Below are 26,189 nucleotides of genomic sequence, written 5' to 3'. Positions count from 1 at the left end.
CAAGCAGCAGAACTTGGCAGCTTTAGCCACATGGTTCTGGCTTTAGAGTTCAGGATAGAAAAAATGGGTTATGGAATTTGCCTCCACACCTAAGGAAAGTCACTGAGGCCAGGCATGTGTCATTCAGGGGTGTCCTGAATGGAGGCCTAGTAGAGGGCATTGCATGAAGCTGTGAAGTTGAAGCCTGGATTGCCTTGGAGACCCCAAATGTTAGAGATGCCAGAGCCGTGGGATACTTGCCAAGAAAAGCTGTTAACAGGGAGTGGAACCAGTCCAAGAGAAAGAAGCATGTTGCAGTTAACAAACCTGGAAGGAATTGAAGATTTGAAGAGCACTTTGACATCAGACATGGAGATACAGAGTTGGGTGTTTGCCCAGCTGGTTTTCGTCTTGCTTTGGTCCAGTATTTCCTCACTTTGATCCCTTCCCTGGGTTTTGGAATGGTAATATATATCCTGTGCCATTATATCTTGGAAGTATATGATCTGTTTCTTTATTTTGATTTTATATGAGATTACAGTTAAGAGATTGCATGAATCTCAGAAGAGACTTTGAAGTTTGGACTTGTAAACACTGTTGAGACTGTGATAGACTATGGGGACTTTTGAGGTTAGACTAAATGCATTTTGCATTATAATATTGCCATAAGCTTATGGGGGCCAGGGAGTGGAATGTGATAGTTTGAATGTAACTGGCCCCCATAAGCTCATAGGGAGTGGTACTATTAGGAGATATGGCTTTGTTGGAGTAGGTGTGGCCTTGTTGGAGGAAGAGTGTCACTGTTGGGGTGGGCTCTGAGCTCTCATATATGTTCAATACAACCCAGTGAGACACACCACTTCCTGTTGCCTTCTGATCAAGATGTAGCCAGCAACATATCTGCCTGCACACCACCATCCTCCCTGCACATCACAATACTCCCCATCATGATGATAACAGACTAAACCTCTGAAACTGTAAGCTGCCACCTCAACTACATATTTCTTTTATAAGAGATGCCATGGTCATGGTGTCTCTTCACAGCAATAGAAACTCTAAGACAGCTGTAAAGAAAAATTAGATCATGAAATTTGCAGGTAAATGAATGGAACCAGGAAAAAAAATGATCCAAAGTGAGGTCTCCTAGGCTCTGCAAACCCTCTCTCATATGAGAGTCCTAGCTTCAAAAAAATGTTTTTGGTTGAGACAGGGTTTCTCTCTGTAGCCCTGGCTGTCCTGAAACTCACTCTGTAGAACAGGCTGGCCTCGAACTCAAGAGATCTGCCTCCCTCTACTTCCCAAATGCTGGGATTAAAGGCATGCACCACCACCACCTGGCCAAACTTTCTGTTTTGTATGTTTAACAGGAAGCATACACAGAAGCTGGGAAACTAGAAATGAGCCACTTGGTTGAGGGGGACACACGGGGATGCAGTGAAATATACGTGACATTAAAGTAGTGAGGGGGAATACTAGCAACAAGAGTTCAAGTAGATAATGGAATGCCAGGGACAGGGAGTGAGGGGCCAAAAGAGACATAACTAAAATAAAGTGTGCATGAAGAATCCCTTGGGACCCTGTGATCTTGCATCCAAATAAAAATATATTATGTAACACAAGGTGGATAATAGAGCATATGTTATGTGATAGAACAGAGGAGAATATGGAAGGTAAAGCTCCAAGCATTGATGAGGACAGGAATGGAGAAAAGAATAAGGAGTAGGTCAGCGAGAGCTAAGAATACACAAAGAATCCTTCTGAAATCCCACTGGTTTATAAACTAATTTTAAAAGCATTTCTTAAAAGCAAGTTTGATGACCAAGGGTACCCCACATAATGAGCAATGCTACTCCCAGAAGACAAGGGTTATTAAACAAAAATCTCAGTGCTGGACAGATACTGTACTGGTTAGTTTTTTGTCAACTTTACAAACTGGGGTCCAAGAACCTCAAAATTGAGAAAATGCTTCCGTCAGACTGGCCTATAGGCAAAAATCTGTGAGGCATTTTCTTGATTAATGATTGATGTGAGAGATCCCAAGGCACTGTGGGTGGGCTCATGCCTGGATAGGTGGTCTTGAGTTGTAAAAAATTTAAAAAAAAAATAAGCTGAGTAAGTCATGGAGAGCAAGCCAGTAAGCAGCACTCCTCCATAATTTCTATTTCAGTTCCTGCCTCCAGGTTCCCACTCGGCTTGAGTTCCTGCCTTGGCTTCCCTCAGTCCTGGACTGTGATCTGGGCATGTGAGCCAAATAAACTCTTCCTTCCCCAGCTGCCTTCAGTGTTTATCACAGCAACATAAAGCAAATAAGAAATCTCCCAACAAGTTACTGGTCAAAGAAGCTCCAGAGGTACCCAGCTACTGTCACTGAATAGAACTAGATGTGAAGACCCAACTACTGAAGATATTACACACTTTGGTTGCAGAACACAGAGAAATCCATGTTGAAATGACCAGGTAACTCTCATTGATGGCTAGATTTCCTAGTGCGAGAAGGTACAATATAGGCTGCTGGGGGAGAAAAGACCTGGGATAGGTCGTGAGTACTTAGAATGATCAGCTTGTATGTACTAGAATACAAAATTTGAGCAAAACTTCCAAGCTCCAAAACAGAAATAACAGCAAAACAAAACTTCAGGAAAGAATTTCCTTGGGAGTCCAACTCCAAATTGGCACAGATGAGAGACTCGCCTACAGCAGGTATCTAAAAACTCCCCAGTCCCACCTCTGGAGAGACTCCAGATCCATGAAAGAGAATCATCTACCTTCTGCTTTGATTTTGCCAGGGCAAGGAACTTACTGGCTCACCAAACATGCTTATGATCTCAGTATTCAAAATCATTTAACCACTGAGAGCCCAATCTGCCTTCCTGCAGGTTTACTTCTTACATCAAAGCAACCCTAAAGAAACACACCAGACTTTTCATAAGAGCTCTTCATATATATTTCTATGCTGCTTAATATTTGAACACACATTTGAATAGTTGAAAGGATTCAAACATATTAAATGTGCAGCTTCAAGCAATGATTAAAGGAAAATAAATGAAAACTCTGTCCTGAGACTAACATATACAGAGTGTGATCCTAGAGAAGGCAAGAAATTCAGTTAAGAGCCAGTGAGACAGTTCAACAAGTAAAGTACTTGCCACACAAAGCTGGTGACCTGAGTTTAAAACCCTGAAGCCACATAGAGGTGACAGAATACTGACTCCCCAATGTTTTCTTTTGACCTCTGCAAACATTCTCCCACAAATAGTAATGAATAGGCTTTTTTAAAAGGAAAAAAAAGAAATCTTGGTTAAGAAGTACTTCTTAAGCTAAACATTGTGGTGATATTTTATTTGTGCTGAAATGTGATTAAAAGTAGATTCAATAACCTACCTTTTATCTATATCATATCTATATCCTCTCTTTACTTTTCAGAGTACATTCACTAATCTACCCTCTACTCTATCGTTTCTATTTCCTGTATTTCCGTATCAAACATAATGGAACATGGCTGTAATTCCAGCTGCTAGGAAGGCTGAAGCAGAAGCACCCCAGGTTTGAGGGCTAACTAGACTACATAAAAGTCCATGACCAGCCTGGGCACCCATGTGGGACCCTATCTCAATACAGAAATAGAATAGGGAGTCAGGGGTGATAGCACAAATCTTTAATCCTAGCAAGTGGGAGGCACAGACAGGCAGATTTCTGTAAATTCGAGGCCAACCTGGTCTATATAGTAAGACCAGCCAGGTCTTCTAAGCCAGCCAAGGATACATAGAATATACCCTACCAAAATAAATAAACACACACACACACACACACACACACACACACACACACACACACACAAAGAATAAAGCTACCAATGATAGTTTGACTCTTACTTTGGAGACAATGGTTTGAAATATCTACCACCAAGGAATTTTTTGAAACACTAAAATCTTCCAATTTTTTTTTACAGTATTTCATAGACTCTTCCAAATTAAAGGCTTTTGAACTAGGAAAGGTTGAAATCAGCAGGAGTCAGATGTGGATGCCACTTGTGAACTATGAGTCCTTACCTCATTAAGACTCGCTTTTTATGTCTGAAAAATTAGTATTAAAAGGTAGAGGAAAGCCAGGCAGTGGTAGCACATGCCTTTAATGTCTGCACTTGGGAGGTAGAGACAGGTAGATTTCTAAGTTTGAGGCCAGCCTAGTCTACAAAAAGTGAGTTCCAGGACAGACAGATATACAGAGAAAAACAGTCTCAAACAGCACCCTCCCCCCACCCCCGCAAAAAAAAATAAGGTAGAGAACTGTGGTGGTTTGAATAGGAATGGCCCCCACAGACTCATGTGTTTGAATACTTGGCCCATAGGGAGTGGCACTTCTAGTGGGTGTGGCCTTGTTAGAGTAGGTGTGGCCTTGTTGGAGGAAGTGTGTCACTGTGGAGGTGGGTTTTGAGGTCTCACATGCTAGGCCCAATGTGACAGCCTCTCCTGCTGCCTGCAGATCAAGATGTGGAACTCTCAGCTCCTTCTCCAGCACCATGTCTGCCTGCATGCTACCATGCTTCTCGCCATAATAATGGACTAAAGCTCTGAAAATGTAAGCCAACCCAATTAAATGCTTCCTTTATAAGAGTTGCCTTGGTCATGGTGTCTCTCCACAGCAACAGAAACCCTAACTAAGACAAGAAGAAAGCTCAGTCAGTGATGTACATGCCATACAAACATGAAGACCTGAGTTGAGATCTGTAACTCCAGCTCTCGGGGAACATAGGCAGGTGGATCTCTGGAGCTCACTGACCAACCAGTCTAGCTGAATTGGAGAGCTCCAGGTTCAGTAGGAGACTCAGCCTCAAACTGTAATAATAATGGTAATAATATGGAGAGCAACTGAGGAAGACACTCCACGTCAGCCTCCAGCTTCCAAATGCACATGCACAGGTGCACACACACAAACATATGTATACTCATATCATACACATAGAAAAAAAACAGGATAAATAAAAGGTAGCTACCTGATAGGGTGTTAGATTAGTTAAATTAAATTATTTGGTGGCTATGTACATGGTGAACCAAAATGCACATTTCCCACTAGTTGTAATTACTACTACTACTATTATTTCTGCAGTTCAAAGAAATCCTAAGCATTATCTCTCAATGTGGCTTATAAATTAAGGTGTTTAAGACATGGCTATATTAATTTTAAAAAGACAAGAGCATTGATATGCCTTTCTAGTGTATAAATATGTTTCTGGAACTGCTTAGAACACTTCATAGCAAGACAGCATCCCCATATTTGCCTACAAGAGCATCTGCCTATGTCTTATGAAGACCTTTTTTCTCCTGTCTGCCACAGACATTAATAGCAGCTTTATATTAGTATATAAAGTGCCACATATTCAAACTCAGCAATCATAAAACCTTCACACAAATTTAGAATTTTACACTAAGATACTTACAAATTCAGTTTTGTTAAGCTTTCTTGTGCATTATGTTTTTCTCGTTCATATGCACTTTCAACTTCTTTAAATTCATTCTTAATCATTTCCAGATCAGCAACAGCCTCTGCTTGGCTGGCTTTTTCTACTTGTAAAGCTCCTTCAAGGTCTCGAATCCGTAACTACCAGATAACAGAGAAGTAATTTTAAAAAGCTAAGAAATGTGTATCCATCTTAAATTGAATAGACTGTCTTATCAACAACAGATTATCATTTGTCTAAATATTTCTTTCTTTCTGTTTTGGTTTAAAAAGAAAATAAACAAGCTGGTCTCAAACCCCAGATCCTCCTGCCTCTGCCTCATTCAGCAAATCCTACCAACCTGTGCCTACATACATACAAGAAACATTATATGGACTCAATAGGTTATACACAGGAATGCACCCCTGGAGGTTTGTTTACTGTTGAAGAACCTTTATAGTCAAACAACATTATGTGACTGAAATACTCATGGTGATGACTTGATAGCTTGGATTTCCTTCCTACAGCCTGGAAGTGGGACAGTGTAGGAAATAACTACGAAACACAACTGGCTTGAGGTAGGTTTAAAGCTGGGTGATGGGTGTACTGGGAGTTGATTTTAATAATCTGTCGACTTTTGAGTATATTTGAAATTCTGCATTATCAACATCTTAAAATTAGATGCCTTGTGTCTACCAACAAGAGAATAAACACACAAAGTGCATTCTCTCAAAACAATGATATATAGCTCTTCAATAGCTATATACCACTTCAAGGAGAGCCTGTAATATTCTCTGTGGGATGTTACAGAATAATGTATTGCTCATATATCCTGAAGACAGCAAAGTCTAGACCAGTATACACAGGATGCTGAACCTCTGTTTGGTTGAAAAACAGTGAAAAGAACAAGAATAAGCAGTCAAGGGGGGGGACGACAAAATACTCTGCAAAGTGTCAAATGCTAATACTTCATCTTTTTCAAGATGCTGCAATTTGGCTCTTGAATCCAAGTGTCAAAAGCCTAGTGCCCAGAACAGCACTATGAGGTAGTACAACAGACCCTCAGAAGGTGGGACCACATGGTAGGTCCTTCCATGGACAAGAATGTGGCCACAAAGTAGACTGTGGGACACTGCTTCGTCCTCTCTCTTGCTTTGCTTCCTGGTTCATGAAGTGAGAGGTGAGTGTACTCCCACCAGACAACCAAAGAAATGGGGCCACTCAATCATGGACTTAAGAAGCATGAGCCCAATAAAACCTTATCTCTTTAGAGTTAAGGTTCCTAGGTTAGGTTGTCTCATGTATTCCATTAGAGTCACAGAAAGCCAACTGATAGTGACACAAGCCATTGGGTCTCTGTCACAAACACTACAAATGCACCCACAGATGAGACAAGACTTAAGAGCAGACAGTGGTGATATTCTGGTCTGAGGCTACAGAGTGCCAACATCTCCCCTAATAGAGCACCCGAAAGTGTACCCTTACCCTAAATACAGTGAGTGTCAGAGCACTGGTCATCATTCCCAACACGCGCCTTAGCTTCCTAGCAGTTACAACCTGAGAAATTCTTGCCAAAAAATACGTTTGCATCTTACCTGAATAATTTCAGAATTAAATTTTGATTCCAAATGTGCTGCTCTTTCTGCTTCAATGTTCTCTTCTAACTTCCTCACTCTTAGAGTAGTTGCCTAAAAACAAGTCAAGTTTAAACACATAAACATTGGCATTAAAAGTACATAGAAAACACTAATCATGGAATTGTGACTTTAGATGACCTCGGCTGTGCAGCCAGGATGGCTTAGAACCCATGATCATCTTGCTTCAGCATCCCAAGTCCTATTACAGGTATATCCCACTGTACCTGTCTAGTCCCGTTCTCATACTTTGCAGGTGGGGACTGTGAAAACAATGCCCAAAAAGAATGTTCCAACTCCTTGTTTTTCTTTTTTAATCTTACTGAGGTACAGTTTACATGTAGTTAATTAGGAAGTAATGGACTTCTGGCACACATGTCCATGGCAGCTGTTATAATAGTACAGAGTACAGACTTACATGTCTGCTTTGTTCCATGGTCCTTCCTAGACACACTCCTGGTGCTCTCATACCAAGAAGTCATTCTGCTTAGGGATTTCATCATTCTGCGTTTCACAAGCACACAACTCACAAGGCACTTTTGTACACTGTACTATTTGATTTATTTAGATTTTACAACCTTATCAGTATTTTTTTTTCTTGACACAGTCTCACAATGTAGCCACAGCTGGACTAGAATTCATAGCTATGTGTCTGCCCCAGCCTCCCATGTGCTGAGATTAAATGCATGTCTAGCATGCCCAGTCCTTTCAATTTTATTTAAGATGTATTTTCATTACTTTAAATTGTGTGTAGGAGGGGATGTAGGTGCATGTGAATGCAGTGCCTGTGGTGGACAAAGGTCCTGGATCCCCTTAGAGCTTGAGTTATAGGCAACTGTGAGTCACCCAACATTGGTGCAAGGAATCAAACTTAGGTCTTCTACAAGGGCGGTCAATGTTCTTAACTGCTGAGCCACCTCTCTAGCCCCCCATCAATATTTCTTAACAATTTATTACATTAGGAAATAGTTCCCAGAGGCTGACAGCAGTAATTCCAAATTTGAAAACTAAAGGTGATTGAAATCCAAAAAGACAAAATACCTTGTATAACTGTGGTAGTTTGAATGAAATTGGCCTCATAGGCTCACGGGCAGTGGCAATATTGGGAGGTGTGACCTTATTGGAGTTAAGTGTGGCTCTGTTGGAGGAAGTGTGTCACTGAGGGTGGGCTTTGAGGTCTCAGATGCACAAGCTTGGCCAGTGTGTCTCAGTCTCTTTCTGCTGCCTGTGGATCAAGATGTAGAACTCTCAGCTCCTTCTCCAGCACCATGTCTGCCTGCACGCTACCATCCTTCCTGTCATGACAATAATGGACTAAACCTTTTAACTGTAAGTCAGCCCCAATTAAATGTTTTTCTTTACAAGAGTTGCCATGGTCCTGTTATCTCTTCACAGCAACAGAAGCCCTAACTAAGGCAATAACAATCTCTTTTCTTTTCAATGGTTCTTGAAACAGGGTTTCTCTTTGTAGCCCTGGCTATCCTGGAACTCACTCTGTAGACCAGATTGGCCTCAAATTTACAGAGATCTGCTTGTCTGTGCTTCTCAAGTACTGGGATTAAAGGCGTGCACCACCTCCAACCAACTAACTTTTTTTTTTTTTTTTTTTTTTTGGTTTTTTGAGAGAGTTTCTCTGTATAGTTTTTGGTGCCTGTCCTGGATCGGGTTCTGTAGACCAGGCTGGCCTCAAACTCACAGAGATCTGCCTGGCTCTGCCTCCCGAGTGCTGGAATTAAAGGCACTGCCTGGTTTAACCCATATCTTTTTCATTTATTTATTTTTTGGTTTTTCAAGACAGGGTTTCACTGTGTAGCTTTGCGCCTTTCCTGGAACTTACTCTGTAGCCCAGGTTGGCCTCAAACTCACAGAGATCCACCTGGCTCTGCCTCCCAAGTGCTGGGATTAAAGATGTGTGCCACCACCACCCAGCTATTATAGTCTTCTTAAAGATAAAATTTTGACATTTATATCCTCTACTACTATATTATTTTGAAAAACAAGTATTCCACTCAAAAACTAGTAAATATTAATAGTCTAATGTGAAGATTCAAACAAAACTCTAAAAAATGGGAAATGATGAAATTTGAATACTTGATAATACTAAAGAATAATTATATTTTTAAGATTAACTTTCTATGTACAAATGTTTTGCCTGCATGTCTGTAAGTGCACCAAGTATTACCTGGTGCCCTCAGAGTTCAGAAGAGGGCGTTGGGTCCCGTGGAACTGGAGATACAGATGGTTATGATCCACCATGTGGGTCCTAGGAATTGAATCTAGCTCCTGTTCAAGAGCAACAGTGCTTTTAACCACTGAGCCATCTCCTCAGCCCTTATTATTACTTTTAAGAATATAGTTAATAGTGATAGTTTAAACCTTCTATCTTTTTTTTTTTTTTTTTTTTTTTTTTTTTTTGGTTTTTCGAGACAGGGTTTCTCTGTGTAGCTTTGCACCTTTCCTGGATCTCGCTCTGTAGACCAGGCTGGCCTCGAACTCACAGAGATCTGCATGGCTCTGCCTCCCGAATACTGGGATTAAAGGCGTGTGCCACCACCGCCCGGCTTTTCTATCTTTTTTTTTAAAGATTTATTTATTAATTATGTATACAGTTTTCTGTCTACATGTATCCTTGCAGGCTAAAAGAAGGCACCAGATCTCACTATAGATGGTTGTGAGCCACCATGTGGGTGCTGAGAATTGAACTCAGGACCTCTGGAAGAACAGCCACTGCTCGTAACCTCTGAGCCATCTCTTCAGCCCTTTCTATTTTTTTGTAATGTAAGCTAGAGTATTCATGAATGAAATTATATTTGGATTGGATTTAAATATATTCAAGCTGCCATGAATATTGGCCACTGCTGATAACTAATGAAAAGAGACAGGCACACAGGGGTGGTCATTACAGTATTCTCTCTGCTTTCATGTATGCCTAAAATTTCCATTTAGTACTTTGTATAATTTTTGGATTGCATTTTATGTGTCTGAGTGTTTTGTATGCATGTGTGCCTGGTGCCCACGGGGGTCAGAAGAGGGCATCAGATGCCCTGGAAATGGAGTTCCAGGTGGTTGGTCCTCAGCAGAACAAGTGCTCTTAACTGCTGAGTCATCTCTCCAGCCCCATGACAACAGCTAATTTTTAATTTTCAGGGTTCTGTATTGTTTTTTGATACTGTTATTGTGTTTTGTTGTTGTTGCTGTTTTGTTTTGAGACAGGGTCTCTCTGTATAGCCCTGGCTGTCCTGGAGCTCACCATGTAAACCAGATTGGCCTCAAACTCAGAGATCCACCTACCTCTGTCTCCCAAGTGCTAGGATTGAAGGCATTTGCCACCATGTCTAGCCAGATATTTTTATTTTATGTGTACAGTTGTTTTGCCTGCCCGTAAATATGTGCACCGTTTGTGTGCCTGGTGCCTGAGAAGGTCAAGCAGAGGGTATGGGATCCCCGGAACTGGAGTTACAGAGAGTAGTGAACCACCATGTTGGTGCTGGGAATTGAACCCAGGTACTCTAGAAGCATTTAATTGGGGGCTTGCTTCCAGATTCAGAGTGTTAGCCCATGATCATCATGGCAGGGAGCATGGCAGCAGGCAGACAGGTGTGGCGCTGGAACAGTAGCTAAGAACTTACTTCTGATCCACAAGATGGAGGCAGAGAGACTGGGCCTGGCATGTGCTTTTAAAGCCCACCCCCAGTGACACACCTTCTCCAATAAGGCCTTACCTCCTAATCTTTCGTAAACAGTCTACCAATTGGAAACCGAATATTCAAATATGTGAGCCTGTTGGAGCCATTCTTAATCAAACACATGCACACACACACACACACACACACACACACACACACACACACACACACCTAAACAGAACTAAAATAATGAAAAGACATAACAATGACACAACTTCTGTTTCCCATTGCTAAAAAATAGTTCCTTTTAACTTTTGACTTGACATTCTCAGAACAGCGGACTCCAGAAGTTATGGGTATAAATCACGGTGCATAGTATAGCACGGAAATTCTTGTGCATAGCACAGACTATAATAAACAATAACCTAGAAAGATCTATACTAATAAAAAATTTATGTAGAGGCTCAGCAGTTAAGAGCACTGGCTGCTTTTCTTGAGGTGCTGAGTTCAATTCCCAGTACCCACATGGCAGCTCATAACCATCTATTATCAGTAGTCCCATGTGATCTAATGTCCTCTTCTGACTTGCAAATGACATGCAGACAAAACATAAAATACATAAAATACATAAATACATAAATAAATCTTCAAAATTATGTAAACCCTACAAGACAAAGTTAACTGTCAGTACATAATATGTTCATTTTAGATTATGTGGATCAGAAAGCTAGCCAGTCACAAGGAAATAGTCCATGGGCATTGGGAAGAAGATTTTAAAAACTAATAAAGGACAAAGAAATTAAATCAGCCTAACAGTGTCTAAGTATTTTTTTCTCAATTGCCAAAACGCATATGAGTAAGTTTATTTATCTAAATGTTGGTCTTGTATTTTTTTTTTCAAGAGGGGGATGCTTGCATAACTATATATATATATATATATATATATATATATACACATGCATGAGGAGACCAGAACAACCTTGGTGCTAATTCTCAAGCACCATTCATGGCTTTTGGTTTGGTTTGGGTTTGGGTTTTTGGAGGGAGGTTGGAGACAGGGCCTTCTGTGAGCCTGAAACTCACCAAGAAAGCTAACCTGGGTACCCAGGGAGTACCAGGGACCCGACTGTTCCCTTTCCCAGGGCTGGGACCAAGTGCAAGGTAAGCACTTTAACCAACTGAGCCATCTCCTCAGTCTTAAATTTTATTAAAATACAGAATATTCCATAATTCTGATAAAAGAATCAACAAAGTATTTTTATTTCTTATATGTATAATCCAGTAACAATGAATGACCTGTTCCCACTCGAAACACCAGGACGAAGTGCCAGTCTCCAGGGGACAAATGGCAGGGGTTAAAGGAGTAAGCCGGGGTACACCTTTGTTTTCACACCTTCCCTTTTGGAAGGAAACTCAAAAAAAAAATTAACATGCTGTTTATTATTGCTACAGCTATCAACTAATCAGCAAGGCAATAAAAACCATCAAGTCTTTAAACAAACACATCCCAAGAGTGAGATTTTTTGATAGGCATAATAAAATAAATGCCCTTCCTCATAACTTTTTAAATCTTCTGCTCTGGTGAATTAACTCTTAAATCCAGCAGAGGGTGCTACAGTAACATCAACCTGCAATTCTCTCATACATTTACACACACACACACACACACACACACACACACACACACACACACACAAACAAACTCACACATATTCTGTAATACCAAAGAATGCTAGTACAAGTCATTAAATGTGTCATTGACATTTTATTCTAACATAATCACAAAATTACTGGCAGAAAGTTTAACATAATGTGATTAAAGTTAAAATTCAATCCAAATTCTTAAATTGAACTATATACAAGTTCGTTATCAATATATAACTTGGCCAGTAATAAAATATTATCATATACTGTATGTTTGCCAACACTGAAAACAACAGGCTTCTCCATATCACATTGAACCAAACATATGATTCTTTTTCAGTGTTTGTACATTTATTTATCAGGGTAGTATGTGCATGCAGAGGTCAGAAGACAACTAGCAGGAATCGGTTCTCTCCTTCCACCATGTGGACTCTGGGACCAGGATTAGGAGTAGATGCTGAGCCATCTTGCCAGCCCAAGTATGGAGTTCTTATATAATACATATCCTGCTATTTATTTGATGATTGACAAGTCCTTTATGACAATAATCTTGTTGAGAGATTTTGTTTAGTAAGTACTATGGATAAATATAGCTCTTTTTATCTATTTTGTATCTCACTAAATCTCATTAAAAACAATGAGATAATTACCCTTAAAGTGAGTTTTCAATCTTCAAATAAAACAATGTCTAGAAGGCTGTTGCCTACCCAGGCTTGGGAGCACATTACTTATCACAAACCAGGCATGAGCTGCCAATTCAATTCAGCAGCAGAACTAAGCAAATACACCCAGATGGTCTCTATACCACATCTGCTCCTACAGCTTGCATGGGCTTATTCCTGAAGTTTCGTGATAGTTATGAAAATATGTGTCAGTGAATGTGCCCAAAGCCTGAACAAGACAACTAAGACTATTATGCTCTTTTCTCCTCAAATATAATATATTTAGCTTAGGAGGGTATGTGGATTAAAAGGAATTAGTCAAGGAAAACTTTCTGTGCACTAACTAATATAAACATAAACACCACAAAATAAACAACAAGAAAACTGGGAGGAAATCTCACCCAGGTACCTAGTACTTAGCCACTGCCCCCGACTGATCTATATAGGACTGGATCCTAGACATTTGCAGCTCACGTAAGTGGAAAGGGATAATTATTTTTCCAGATTTTATCGTCTAGTAATTCCTGTTCTTGGACAACTTTATAACCAATATGGTAATAATCCATCTTCTAAAGGTGATTCTGAGAAACTGAATCATCACAAACTGATTAATTCTATAATGACTCTTCAATAATCCATTTTATTTTGTTATATTTTTAAAGGCTAAGAGTAATTTATTATATGTTTGTTAACATTTAATCACAATATTATTCCTCAACTGCCCGGAGGAGGAAAATTAGTCACTAAACTTCAAGCTCTGGTTTTGTGTTTGAGACAAGGTCTCCCTGTGTAGCCCTGCTTGCCCTTCAACTCACTATGTACACCAGGCTACCCCTGAACTAACACAGGTCCGCCCACCTCTGCCCCCTGGGTGCTGGAATTAGAATCATGCAATACCACAGCCAGCTAAACGTGGAGCCTCTGAACTGAAGGCTTCAGTGAGACAGCTCAGCAGGTAAAGGTCCTGAGTGGGACCCCTGGGAACCACATGATGAAAGCAGAAAACTGACTCCAAAGTTGTCCTCTGGCCTCCCTATGTGTGCTACAGTACACACACACACACACACACACACACACACACACACACACACACACACACACACACAAATTACTTATAAATGTAAGAACTTATAAAGGCAAACGACCAAAGACCTCCAAGTTATTTTTACTATCAAAAAAACAAACAAACACCTCCCAAGGGTCAACATTTCCGGTTATTTAAAAGATTTAGAAGCACTATATCACACCATTTAACCAGAGTCATCTATTGAGAGGGTCACAACTAAGAATAATCTATGAGTTCTTTACTACTTATTATCCTTGTTCAATTACTTTACTGTCAATTATCTTAAAGGTAGTATTATTTAATTAGTCTGACCATTAATGTGGACTCTTTCATATACATGTTTATGTGCATGTATGTACATGCACATGCATATTTGTGTAGGAGGGTGCATATGTGGGGGTATGTGAGGGTACGCGTGCATGTGTGTGCAGGTGTATGAACATGTATGTAGAGGCCAGAGGATAATCTTTGGTGCTATTCCATGGGAGCCTCCACCTTGTCTTTTCAAACAGAATCTCTCACTGGGACCTGTGGCTTTCCAATTCAGTTAGGCTGGATGGCCAACAAGTCCCGGGATCTCCTGTCTGTCTCCCCAATTCTTGGATAACAAGCATGCATGAACCAGTCACACCTGGCTTTTTATGTGGGTTCTGGGACTGAAACTCAGCTTCTCATGTTTGCACAGCAAGTATTTCACTGACTGAACGATATCTCTCTAGCACTTGGAGATACAGGTGTGTGTGTGTGTTCATGGGAGATATACATACATGTGTGTACAGGTACACATATATGTGTACAGGCATGCATGTGGAGGCCAGGTCAACTCTGACCATCATTCTTCAGGTCTATCTGCTGTGGGATATTATTCTGTATGCTGTAAATATATGTTGCTCTGATTGGTTGATAAATAAAGCTGTTTGGCCAATGGTGAGGCAGAATAAGGTTAGGCGGGACATTCCAACTAGAGAGACAGGAAGGAGAAAGACAGAGCAGAGGAGACACTGCTAGCTGCCGCCACCAAAGCAAGATGTAAAAGTACCGGTAAGCCACCAGTCACATGGCAAATGGGTTAATTTAGGATGTAAGAGCTAGCTAGTGAAAAGCCTGAGCCATTAGGCCATATAGTTTGAAAATACTATAAGACTCTGTGTGTTTATTTGGGTCTGAGTGGCTGCAAGACTGGGTAGAACATGGGAAAACTTCCAGCTACATCTGTCCCCTTCTTTTTTAAAACAGGATCTCTTACTGGCCCAGTAGCCGACAATTAGGCTAGGCTGTCTGGACAGCTGTAGAGGCATGAGGTCCTTGTGCTCACAGATAAGCACTAGGAAAATCAAGACTGTTAAGCATGCAGGGACGAGATGTATATCTGTTTTCCACTCAGAAAACTGGGAGTGGATAGTTAACAGCCTGAATCCCCCAGACTGTTAGGCTTATCCCAAATTCTTCCTCCCTAGACCTTCATCTTGAGCATTGTTTCTCAGTCAATAGGAACAATCCATCCTTAGTGGAGATGCCACATGTACATTATAGCGTGGTGACCTCTATGATGACCCAGAGCACACCAGATCCTCCCCTAGGCCCTTCAGCTATAAAACCCATTTTTAAGGAGGAGGTCACACATACTTTGCAAAAGTGTTTCAATATAGCCACACCTTGAACTTTATTGTGGTAACTGTCACCAGGAAACTTTTTTCCAAAGTTGTACTGTGTTTAAATATGACTAAAATAAACTGCCCGTTGTCACACTCTAGAAGTTTGAACCAACACCAGCTACTGAGTCCTGCTGAAAGGGACTTTCTTCTGGCCTCACATAGATTGTTACTCTGCCAGCCCTGGCGTTTGCAGAGACCCCATAGACACTGAGTCAAGGGATCTGGCTCTCTCTGCTTCCCAGTGCTGAGGGCACAAGCACATGCTCCATAGGCCCGGGGATCAAACTCAGGTCCTCGGACTACATCCCCATCCACTACGGGCTGTCAGTACTCACCTTGCTATGTCTCTGGCAAGATGGTGAGCAGGTAAAGGGACTTGCCTCTAAGCCTGATAACCTGAATTTGAACCCATGTGGTAGAAGGAAAGAACCAACTCTTTAAAAAAAAAAAGTCCTCTGACCTCCGTATGTGCCACACACACACACCACACACACACCAATGTAAATGTAACTCAATAAAACACTTGACACCAATTTTCTTACTCAGCAAGGACTGAATAACAAAGTAGATTTACTCACCTTATAAACAGTTCAGTGGACAAAAGTTCTACTATGTTTAGGTATTAATAATAAAAAAATCAGATAACAAAAATGGAAATATTAGAGTAAGATTCGTGGATCACAGCTTTTGCTTAGTGTGGTACTACTAACTTAGCTTCTTTGAAAACTGCCTTTACACTTGCTGCCAAGCCTGAGAAGCTAAGTTTGATCCCAGGATCCTAATGTACAAGGAGAGAATAAATTCCTGTCAGCTGTCCTCTGATCCACATGTGTTTCACAACACATGCACACGTGAGGACACATACATACATAAATAATGAACAAGTAAATAAATGCAACTAAAATCTTTGTCTTTACCTTTTCTTCAAAAACAAACAGTATTGCCAGGCAGTGGTGGTACATGCCTTTAATCCCAGCACTCGGGAGGCAGAGACAAGTGGATCTCTCTGTGAGTTCAAAGTCAGCCTGGTATACAAAGTGAGTTCCAGGACAGCCAGAGCTGTTACACAGAGAAACCCTGTCTCAAAAAAACAAAACAAAAAACAACAAAAACAAAACAGTATTTTACAAATTTTATGTATTTCCAATTTCAAAATCCATTAGGAACATAACATATTGTATTTAAATGTATAATACTTGTAAATACGACCGAACAATCCAAGTACTTTGTCATTTACCTACTTTATAGTTGGCAATCGGCATAACTGAGCACTTAAAAAATAATCCCCTACAAATGCATGAGGCTTTAAAAAGGTGGACTTAGAGGCCACTCTGTGGGCCTTAGGAAAGTGACCGGCCCTTCCCTTTTCCCTCAAGAGGAGCAGGCCTTCAGTGCCCAGGCTGCTTCCCCTGCTTCTGCTACCAAACAGGGCCGACAGAAGCAATGCATGTTTATTTCCAGACAATCGCTCTCCACTGCAACCTCAACAGACGACTCTTCCATTCTCTTGGAATTAGGTTTGCATCTTCTCTTGTCTCTTTTTTATTGCGTTAAGACTTATTTCCCATGATAATAAACTCTCCTTCTTATAAAGAGCTTTACAAAGCCACAGACATTCTTTTTTCCAGTTCACTTCCCCCCGGTCCCACAGTATCTAGCACCACATTTGTAAAATTGGACAGGGAGTTTGTTTTTTTAATCTAAGAAAGTATTGATCCATGTTATAATGACAAAGCCATGTAATGGTATCACATTTTATAAGTATATTATGTTATGTACACAGATGTCTACATAAACACTCTTTTGCCCAGGCACATAAGAAACTACCTCATACAACATTAACTGTTAGAAAATATTTACCAAGAAAAATTAATTAGTTAATTTAACTTAAAAGATTCACCAAAATGTAAACCACATACTAGGCCAACTATCCATTATATTAGATGCTTTAGCTTGATATTACTGATATTAAAAATGTTTTTATTAAATTATTAGAAATTTTCTTCTTTATCATTATAGATTTTTCTATAATTCTTTTAAAATACCACTTACAATTATTTAAATAACTAGAATTATTGGTAATGGTCTACGAAACTGAATATAAGACTAGTAAAAATTATATCTAGAAATTTAACTTCTTGTTCTTTATGTTGCCATCGAGGCAAACAGCTAAATATATTCATTTCAAAGCAAAGCAAAATGTAAAGGCCTCTAAATACAAAACTGACAGATGAGGAGATGGCACTGACCCAGGTTGTATAAATAGACTAAAAATAAAAACTGCGGGGCAAGTGAGCCGGCCATACAGGCAAAGGTGCTCGCCCCCAAACACACAACCCGAGTTCAAGCCCTGGGCCCCACGTGCTGGGAGAAAGGACTGACTCCTACAAGCTGCTCTCTGACCCCCTCGTGCACACAGTGGCAGGTGCAGGTACACACGTACACACACTACAGAAGTGTATAAATGTAGAAAAAAAAGAAGGAATGAAAGAAAACCGTTGTTCCCAGCTGGACACACTGCCCCGGAAGTCTGTGGGAGCTATAAGAGGCAGGACCTTGCTAATGGAAGTGGGTTTCTGGGGGAGCTTTGTGTAGCATAGCACAGCCCTTTCTGCCAAGTTCCCTCTCCTTCCTGACTGCTGATGTGCAACAAGCTAGCTCAGACTCCAGGTCAGCTAGGAACCACTCCAGTGCTCCCCTGCCGTGATGAACTATATCCTCAAACTCTAAGCCCAAATATGTATCTCCTCCTTAGAGTTGCTTCTTCCATGTATTTCCTATAGGAACAAAAATCTATAGCACATAACTAAGAACAGCCATGAATCAGTCTAAAATTAGCTGGTTAGGGCTGGTTAAGAGCACTGGCTGCTCCTCTACAGGATCTGGGTTCAATTCCTGATATCTATGTGGCAGCTCACAATGGTCGGTAACTTCAGTTCCAGGGAATCCAAGGCCCTCCTGTGGTCTCTGCAGGTATCAGAGATACATGTGGTACATGGACACACATGAGAGCAAAACACACATACATATATGAAATACATATACATAAAATTAATTTAAATTTTTAACAAATTAAAAAATCAAAATCAACCTAAAATAACTTTAGCCCTTAGCAGAAGTCAATCAATATCACAGCAATTAAATACTTTACATGGGGGGGGAATCAATATAGAATTACCCATAGACACATGTTAAAGTTTAGACATTAAACTCTTTCTCCAATAAGTCAAAAGTGGCTTACTTAAAACTAACAGCAGGACTGGTAAGAGAGCTCAGCAGGTAAAAGCTCTTGCTGCCAAGAATAATAACCTGTGTATACGCCCCAGGATGCACACAGAAGAAAGAGAACCAACTCCTTCAAGTTGGCATCTGAGCTCTATACATGTGCTATGGCACATGCACACCCACAACCACACGTACACATACACACTACATACATACATATACATACATACATACATACATACATACATACATACATACATACATACATAAAATTAAGGAAAGCAAATAGTGTAGGGCTGGAGAGAGAGCTCCACAGTAAAGCACTCGTGGCTCTTGCAGAAGACCCTGGTTTAGTTCCCAGCACCCATGTGTGGCTCTCAAACATCAATCACTCTCGTTCCAAGGGTTCCAATGCCCACTTCTGACCTCCAAGAGTACTGGGCATGCATGTGGTGTGTATATATATATACACACACACATGCATTCAAACAGTCATACACATAAAAATAAATAATTTTAAGTATTAAATTAATTGATTAAATGAGCAACAAAAAGAAACCCACTACTACCTAATGCTGTTTCACAACTATAAAGTAATCAAAATGTTTTTAAAGGCGAGCACAGCATTTGATAGACTCCTAATTGGCATCTACATTGTTTTATTCTAATATTCAGAGCACTTACTCCACACCAACTTTTTTAACAAGCCATATAAAACTACATAGTATTTTTAAATTGTATAAAATATCACCGGGTAGTGGTGGCTCACGCCTTTAACCCCAGCACTCAGGAGGCAGAGGCAGATCTCTGTGAATTCAAGGCCAGCCTGGTCTACAGAGTGAGTTCCAGGACAGCCAGGGTTACACAGAGAAACCTTTTCTCAAAAAACTTTTTAAAAAAATCATCATACAGCCTTTATTATCCAAAAGATATTCAACACACATGAAAATAAATTTAAAGTGTTACTTGGAATATAATCTGATTTTTAAACATATTCTTTAACCATATAAAATTACTTTATTTCTAGTGAGCATGTAACTGTATACTTGCAAAGTTCATACTTCATATTACCAAAGAGAATTCCTACATATTATATATCCAGCTCCCTCATTGTACACATTTTTTTGTTTTGTTTTGTTTTTCAAGACAGGGTTTCTCTGTGTAGTCCTGGCTGTCCTGGAACTCACTCTGTAGACCAGGTTGGCTTCAAACTCACAGAGATCCACCTGCCTCTGCCTCCCAAGTGCTGGGATTAAAGGCATGCACCACCACCACCCGGCCACTGTACACACCTTTTATTAGTGTGGTAGAAATAACCCACTCTATAACTGAAAAATGGGACTGCACATATATTTCTCCAAAAAAGATACACAAATGACCAATAAGTACATGGCATGATACTTAACCTCATGATAAATGAAACAGCACTTTACACTCACTATGGTATTTATCATTTTAAAGACTGGCATTAATTAGGCTGGTGAACATGGAGAAAGTGGAACAGCCAATGCACTGTTGTTGGGAATATGAAATAGTGCACAGCAATCTGACAGCCCCCCAAAGCCAGGGAATTACCATGTGATCTGGTGTATTAGCCAGGACTCTCCAGAGGAACAGAACCAAGAGAATACATGTATATCATAAAAGGGGTTTATTGGTTGGTTTAAACAATAGGAGCTGGGTTATAATGGCCATCTACACACTAGGAAGGCCAAGAACAGGCACCTCAGCACTCCCAGTCCAGTGCTGAAAGCCAACCAGCTCCCTGGAGGCCTCTTTGAATCCCGTTTAAAGGGCAAAGAAAGTGGGGTGTGAGGTCAGTGTGCCACAGACACAGACACTCAGAGAGGGGGCCTGAAGCCTCAGTCTTTCTCTGAGGTGCCTTCCTCATCTAGGCAGCCTGCCATTTTAAGGTGCCACCCCATTCAAAGCAAGTCCTTTCCACCCTTGTGCCAATCCTCCCTTGAAATGCTCCCACAAACACACAGGTGCAAGTCACAGTCCTAGGTATCCCTTAGCCCACTCAAATTAATAACTAAGGTCAACTATCATGCCCAGCAACTCCATCCTTAGGTATACATCCAAGGTATACATCCTTAGGGGTGTGTGTGTGTGTGTGTGTGTGTGTGTGTGTGTGTGTGTGTATCCATCCTTAGGTATACATCCTTAGGTGTGTGTGTGTGTGTGTGTGTGTGTGTATACATACACATATATATATCCATCCTTAGGTATACATACGTATACATCCTTAGGTATATATATATATGTGTATGTATGTATGTATGTATGTATGTATGTATATATCCTTAGGTATACATCCAAGACAATACACCCTCATAAACTTAGACATAAATGTTTATTACAATATTGTCACTATTAGCCAAAATATGGAAATAACACAAATGTCCATCAACTAATATATGCATTTATAAGATGAAATGTATGAAAAAATATCATTTGTTCATAAGGAACAGAAAAATGATACATGCTATAACATATCTAAACACTGCACATATGCTAACTGAAAAAGTCAACCACAAAAGATCAAATATTGTAACTGCACATGTATGAAATATCTGAGAAGATAAGTCTACAAGAAAAGGAAGCAGATTAATGGTTGCTTGTGGCCCCAAGGGATGAAGAAATAGGCAGAGGTGTCTAATGAAGATGAAGTTCCTCACCGGGGTGGTGAAAACATTACACAATTGATTGTGATAATTGTACAATGTTGTGAATGCACCAGAGACGAATAACTTGTACACTTCAAATGGGTAAATTTATCATATGCAAATTAAATCTCAAATTTTTAACCAGCAATATGGAAAGTGAGACCTTTATGCATCCACCCCTACCACAAACAACTGCCCCTTCCTAACCTTCACACACACGCTGGAGAGGAAACCTAAACCAGAGGCTAGACAAAGAAATGCACAGGAAAAAAAGGAGGAAAAGTGCAGACTTAAGTCCGAGGCAAGACTGCATAAGGTATGACCCCATGCTGCATTTCCTCTGGCATTTTATAACAACCAAGCTAGAGATTAAGGGATGGCTCTTAGGAGAAATTACAGAAGTGCCGAGTCCTAGACTGCAGCATTTGAAAATCTCCAAATACCCCACACAGTAAAGTTTGCAAAAGCCCCAGCCTCCTCTTCAACTGGCTGATCTCTCTCTCCACCAGTTAACAGGCATGTCAGGCTTAACCCCTCCCACTCAGGAAATGGAAATGCCAGGCACCTCTCTTTGATGGTGACTGATGGCAGGGTCTGTTGCACACACTTGTAATCTCAAAAACAGGTGACTGAGGTAAGAGGACTGTCATGAGTTCAAGACCAGCCTGGCTACACAGCAAGTTCTAAGCCAGCCTGGTTTAGAGTGTGAAATCCTGTATCTAAAATAAAAACAAACAAACAAACGAAACAGGTGTGAGAGAGTTGAGCAGGTAAAGGTGCTTGCTGCCAAGACTGAGGACCTGAATTGGAACCCCAAGACCCACACAGTAGAAAAAACAATTCCTGCAAGCTGATCTTTGCCCAACACACACATGCTATGGAATTCGTGTTCACATGTGTAAACACACACACACACACCACACACACACATACATTATTAATTAGAAACTACTAGTGGTTAACATCAACAAATATCTTTGACATTACCTCTCACAACCCAGTAAGTCAGCAGCCCCAGCTGATTCTCTCAAAACATACCCAAATCTTGCCATTTCCTCTACACCCACCTTAATCTAAAATGGAACTGAGGAAGTAGCTCAGTGAAAAAGCACTTGCCTAGCATGTACCAGACCCTGTGTTTGATCCTCAGTATTGCAAAACTAAATAATAAAGTAAATCATCATAATCACAAAAACGGAAGTGTGTGTTACTTTTATCACTTAATACCTGCACATACCAAACCTTCTCCAGTTGCTTCCTGAACCTCAAAATGTAAAAAATCACTTGTAAACTTTCCAATAGTTGATGAGAATTATTGCTAACAATGAGCAGGTTTGGGCCAGCATTCTTGCTGCCAAGCCTGACAACTGAGTCTAATCCCCCAGAGCCCAGATGAAGGAAGGAGAAGAGATCTAACTCCCTGCAAGGTGTCCTCGAACAGCCATCCAAGTGTTATGGCATGCACACAACCATACACACACACACACACACACACACACACACACACACACACACACACACAAATGAGTAAACAAATAAACAAAAATTTAATGACTAGATGCTTTTAATTAGGATGAAATAAAATATATTTTATTAGTATATAAATCTTTTCAAAGAAGCCAAATGTACAATAGAAGTGGTCCCCATTCCTCCTGACTTACAAAGTCCTCTAACCCTGAAGTCACTGCAGGAAGAACATATAGCTATTGTGAAAACTGATAAGCCATACCTCAAATTCTTTCCTCAGGCGTTCTTCCCTCTGAGTGCTAAATTCAAGCTCACTCGTTTGTCGCCGCAGAAGGTCAGAGCAGTCCATATGCTCGGCTTCCAACTGTTCCACTTTTTTCTGCATATTTTTCACAGCACTATCTTGCTCCTGGAAAATAATTCACTTTTGATTCAACAGTTTGTAAGCTCTTAGTAACTAAAAGTTATTGTATAGACAGCACAGAGGAAACTGTTTCAGTTGTGGCAGCAGGCTAACCTGTGTAGGCGGGAGACACTTGGATCTCTTTCACAGTGTTTCAGAGTGTACATGTGACTTTTATAATACCTGTGATTAATAATAGTACAGCTAGAATTATACAGAGAACATTAGAATGTTATAACAGTTCAAATGACCTCTGGGGTATTTGCAACAATGTTGTAGCTCAACTGTCATACAGACTTTGTCCTGTCATTAATATGTATAAAGTATTTAGGAAGACAAATGGATATGTCCCTTTGTGTGATAAGCGCTGATTAGCTTGAACACTTAATAATGACCCTTGAGAGACATTAACGTGAGCTCATAGTGCTTAACTACTGCTTAGTGCTCTTAACATCCTAACCACTAGATGGCTGTGTTTCATTTCCTCTTCAATTTTCAAACCGTTTTCAAAGAAAATAACTAAAGGTTCTCTATTTAAGTAGCTGTCTTTTTCCAATTAAACTCAAAAATCATGGCTGGATACATACAGTATACCATAGGTATTTTCCAAAATAACCAATCTAAAATAATCTAGGATCCTTATTCTCACCTCAAGCCTTTAAGACAGTGATTCTCAACCTGTGGGTCATGACCCCTTTGAACAAGCAACCCTTTCACAGGGCTCACCTAACACTATCAGAAAACAGAGATATTACATTACGATTCAGAACAGTAGCAAAATTACAGTTACCAAGTAGCAGTGAAATAACTTCAGGGTCACAGCATTAGGGAGATTGCGAACCACTGCTTTATATGCTCTGTCTTTCCTCCACCAACATACATGGACACAAACGCAGAGCAGAGGGGCTTCCAAGAATCCCTGGGCACTTGAAACAGAATCTAGCTACACAAATTTCCATTACAATTCTCTATAAAAGACTGTTACTTCTAAATACCACTGTTACCGGGCAAATCCAGATTCCTTTTTTGGTTGGTTTTTTTTTTTTTTTTTTTTAATTCTTCTTAATAAAAACATTTAAAAAGAGACTCAGAAGCTCAAGGACATTTTCTGAGTTTGAGGAAACAACAGGGTGGGCAGGCTAGAAACCTCAGCAGCCACTGGGAAAACAGAGATACAGAAGAAAGCAAGCCGTTCCTTTTTGAGTTAGGGTCCAGAAAGGCAGCATTTCCAGCAGTGCCGACTGGCATGCGGGTGCACAGTGGAAAGGGAGAAGGGCTAAAGAAACAGTGGCAGACCCCAGAGGATGGGGAAGCATGCTTAGGCTTTTGGCCATGATCCCAAAGAAAGGGAGGCGGAAAGAAGGAAAACTTAGGCTTTTTTGAGTTAGAACTCAAATTCTTCTTCCCATCTCCTCAATATGTCTTCAGGTGAATCAGCTTTTCTGTGGGTTGGTCTCCCAGTCAGATGATGGGGAGGTCCACCTACATCACCTCTTAAGGAAGGAGGAAATGGTGTCTAATGTTCTGATCTTTGGAATAGATCAAAGCAGCATGTGCTCATCCAGGGCCAAAAGCAGGGTCTGTTCTTTTGAGCAGGAGGAAGTATTTTCCCTTAAAAGGTCTCAACAAAGGTGCTAGTTCCACCTTCTTCTTGTTTTAAATCCTGGGGAAATGGGAGCTGATGTTTCCCTTTCTAGGGTTACCAGGGAAACAAGCCGAGGCGACTATAAAGGAGGGATCCACCCAACGGCCTCCAAAGCTACTCCCTGTAACTTCATTTTCCATACAAATATATTCACACTTCCAAGAGTTCCTGGCCACTCAAAAAACATTATCGGAATCCAGGTACATAATTTGCTACCACAAACTGTTTGGAAAGTACTTTTCACATGTAAAAACAGTTTTAAGAACATTAAGCACTATACAAGTATAAGACTCTATATCAGTCCCACTCCTTCAAGTAGTTACTGACAAGAACAGTAACTCAAAGTCACTTGTGTGCTTTTTATTAGCATATATTTGTGCCAAATGATGAGTTTCATTGTCACGTTTTCATACAAGTAGATCATGGACTTTGACCATACTCAACCTCCACTGCCTTCTCCTGTCCTCCCTTCTCCTCCCACTGGTTCCCTCTCCCACTCCCAGATAAGAGCCCTTTACAGTTCCATGTGGTGATATTGTGTTCCCAAAATATTGTGCACCCTAATAAACTTATCTGGGGTCAGAGAACAGAACAGCCACTAGATACAGAGGCTAGAAAATGGTGGCACTTACACCTTTAATTCTAGCATTCCAGAGGCAGAAATCCCTCTGGATCTCTGTGAGTTCAAGGCCACATTGGAAACAGCCAGACATGGTGACACATGCCTTTAATCCCAAGAAGTGAGCTTTTAATCTCAGGCAGTGATGACAGAAAGCAGAAAGGTATATAAGGTGTGAAGACCAGAATCTAGAAGCTTTTGGTTGGTTAAGCTTTTAGGCTTTGAGCAGCACAGTTCAGCTGAGATTCAATCTGGATGAGGACTCAGAGGCATCCAGCCCGAGGAAGCAGAATCAGCTAAGGAATTCACTCTGATTTGATTTCAGACAGCCACCTGCCTCTGAGGCCTCTCAGGTGCCAGGATTGAAAGAGTACACCACCATGAACAGCCCAGAGCTGATCATTTGTTAAAGTGGGATTTGAGTTCTTTCTTTAGTACCTCAACAATTTTGTTATGGT

The 26,189-nt window shown here is 40.5% G+C and overlaps 1 protein-coding gene across 17 annotated transcripts in view; it reads right to left on the bottom strand.

The window, feature by feature from the left end:
* Positions 1-26,189, bottom strand: part of Ccdc171 (coiled-coil domain containing 171) — a 342,210-nt gene that overhangs the window by 275,459 nt on the left and 40,562 nt on the right. For all 17 annotated transcript variants that reach the window (XR_013049178.1, XR_013049179.1, XM_015994935.3 and 14 more), the window contains 3 exons: positions 23,327-23,473; positions 7,012-7,104; positions 5,417-5,577 (listed from right to left, as the gene is read on the bottom strand). Coding sequence is in view for 11 of the 17 variants with exons in the window: in XM_015994935.3 (XP_015850421.2) it covers positions 5,417-5,577; positions 7,012-7,104; positions 23,327-23,473 (401 nt within the window). In the remaining 6 variants the exon portion in view is untranslated. The remainder of the gene's footprint in view (positions 1-5,416; positions 5,578-7,011; positions 7,105-23,326; positions 23,474-26,189) is intronic.

This window comes from Peromyscus maniculatus, chromosome 2 (genome assembly GCF_049852395.1).
Source record: "Peromyscus maniculatus bairdii isolate BWxNUB_F1_BW_parent chromosome 2, HU_Pman_BW_mat_3.1, whole genome shotgun sequence".
Lineage (NCBI taxonomy): Eukaryota > Metazoa > Chordata > Mammalia > Rodentia > Cricetidae > Peromyscus > Peromyscus maniculatus.
The sequence above is the reverse complement of the archived record's forward strand: the minus strand, read 5'-3'. Positions and strand labels throughout refer to the sequence as shown.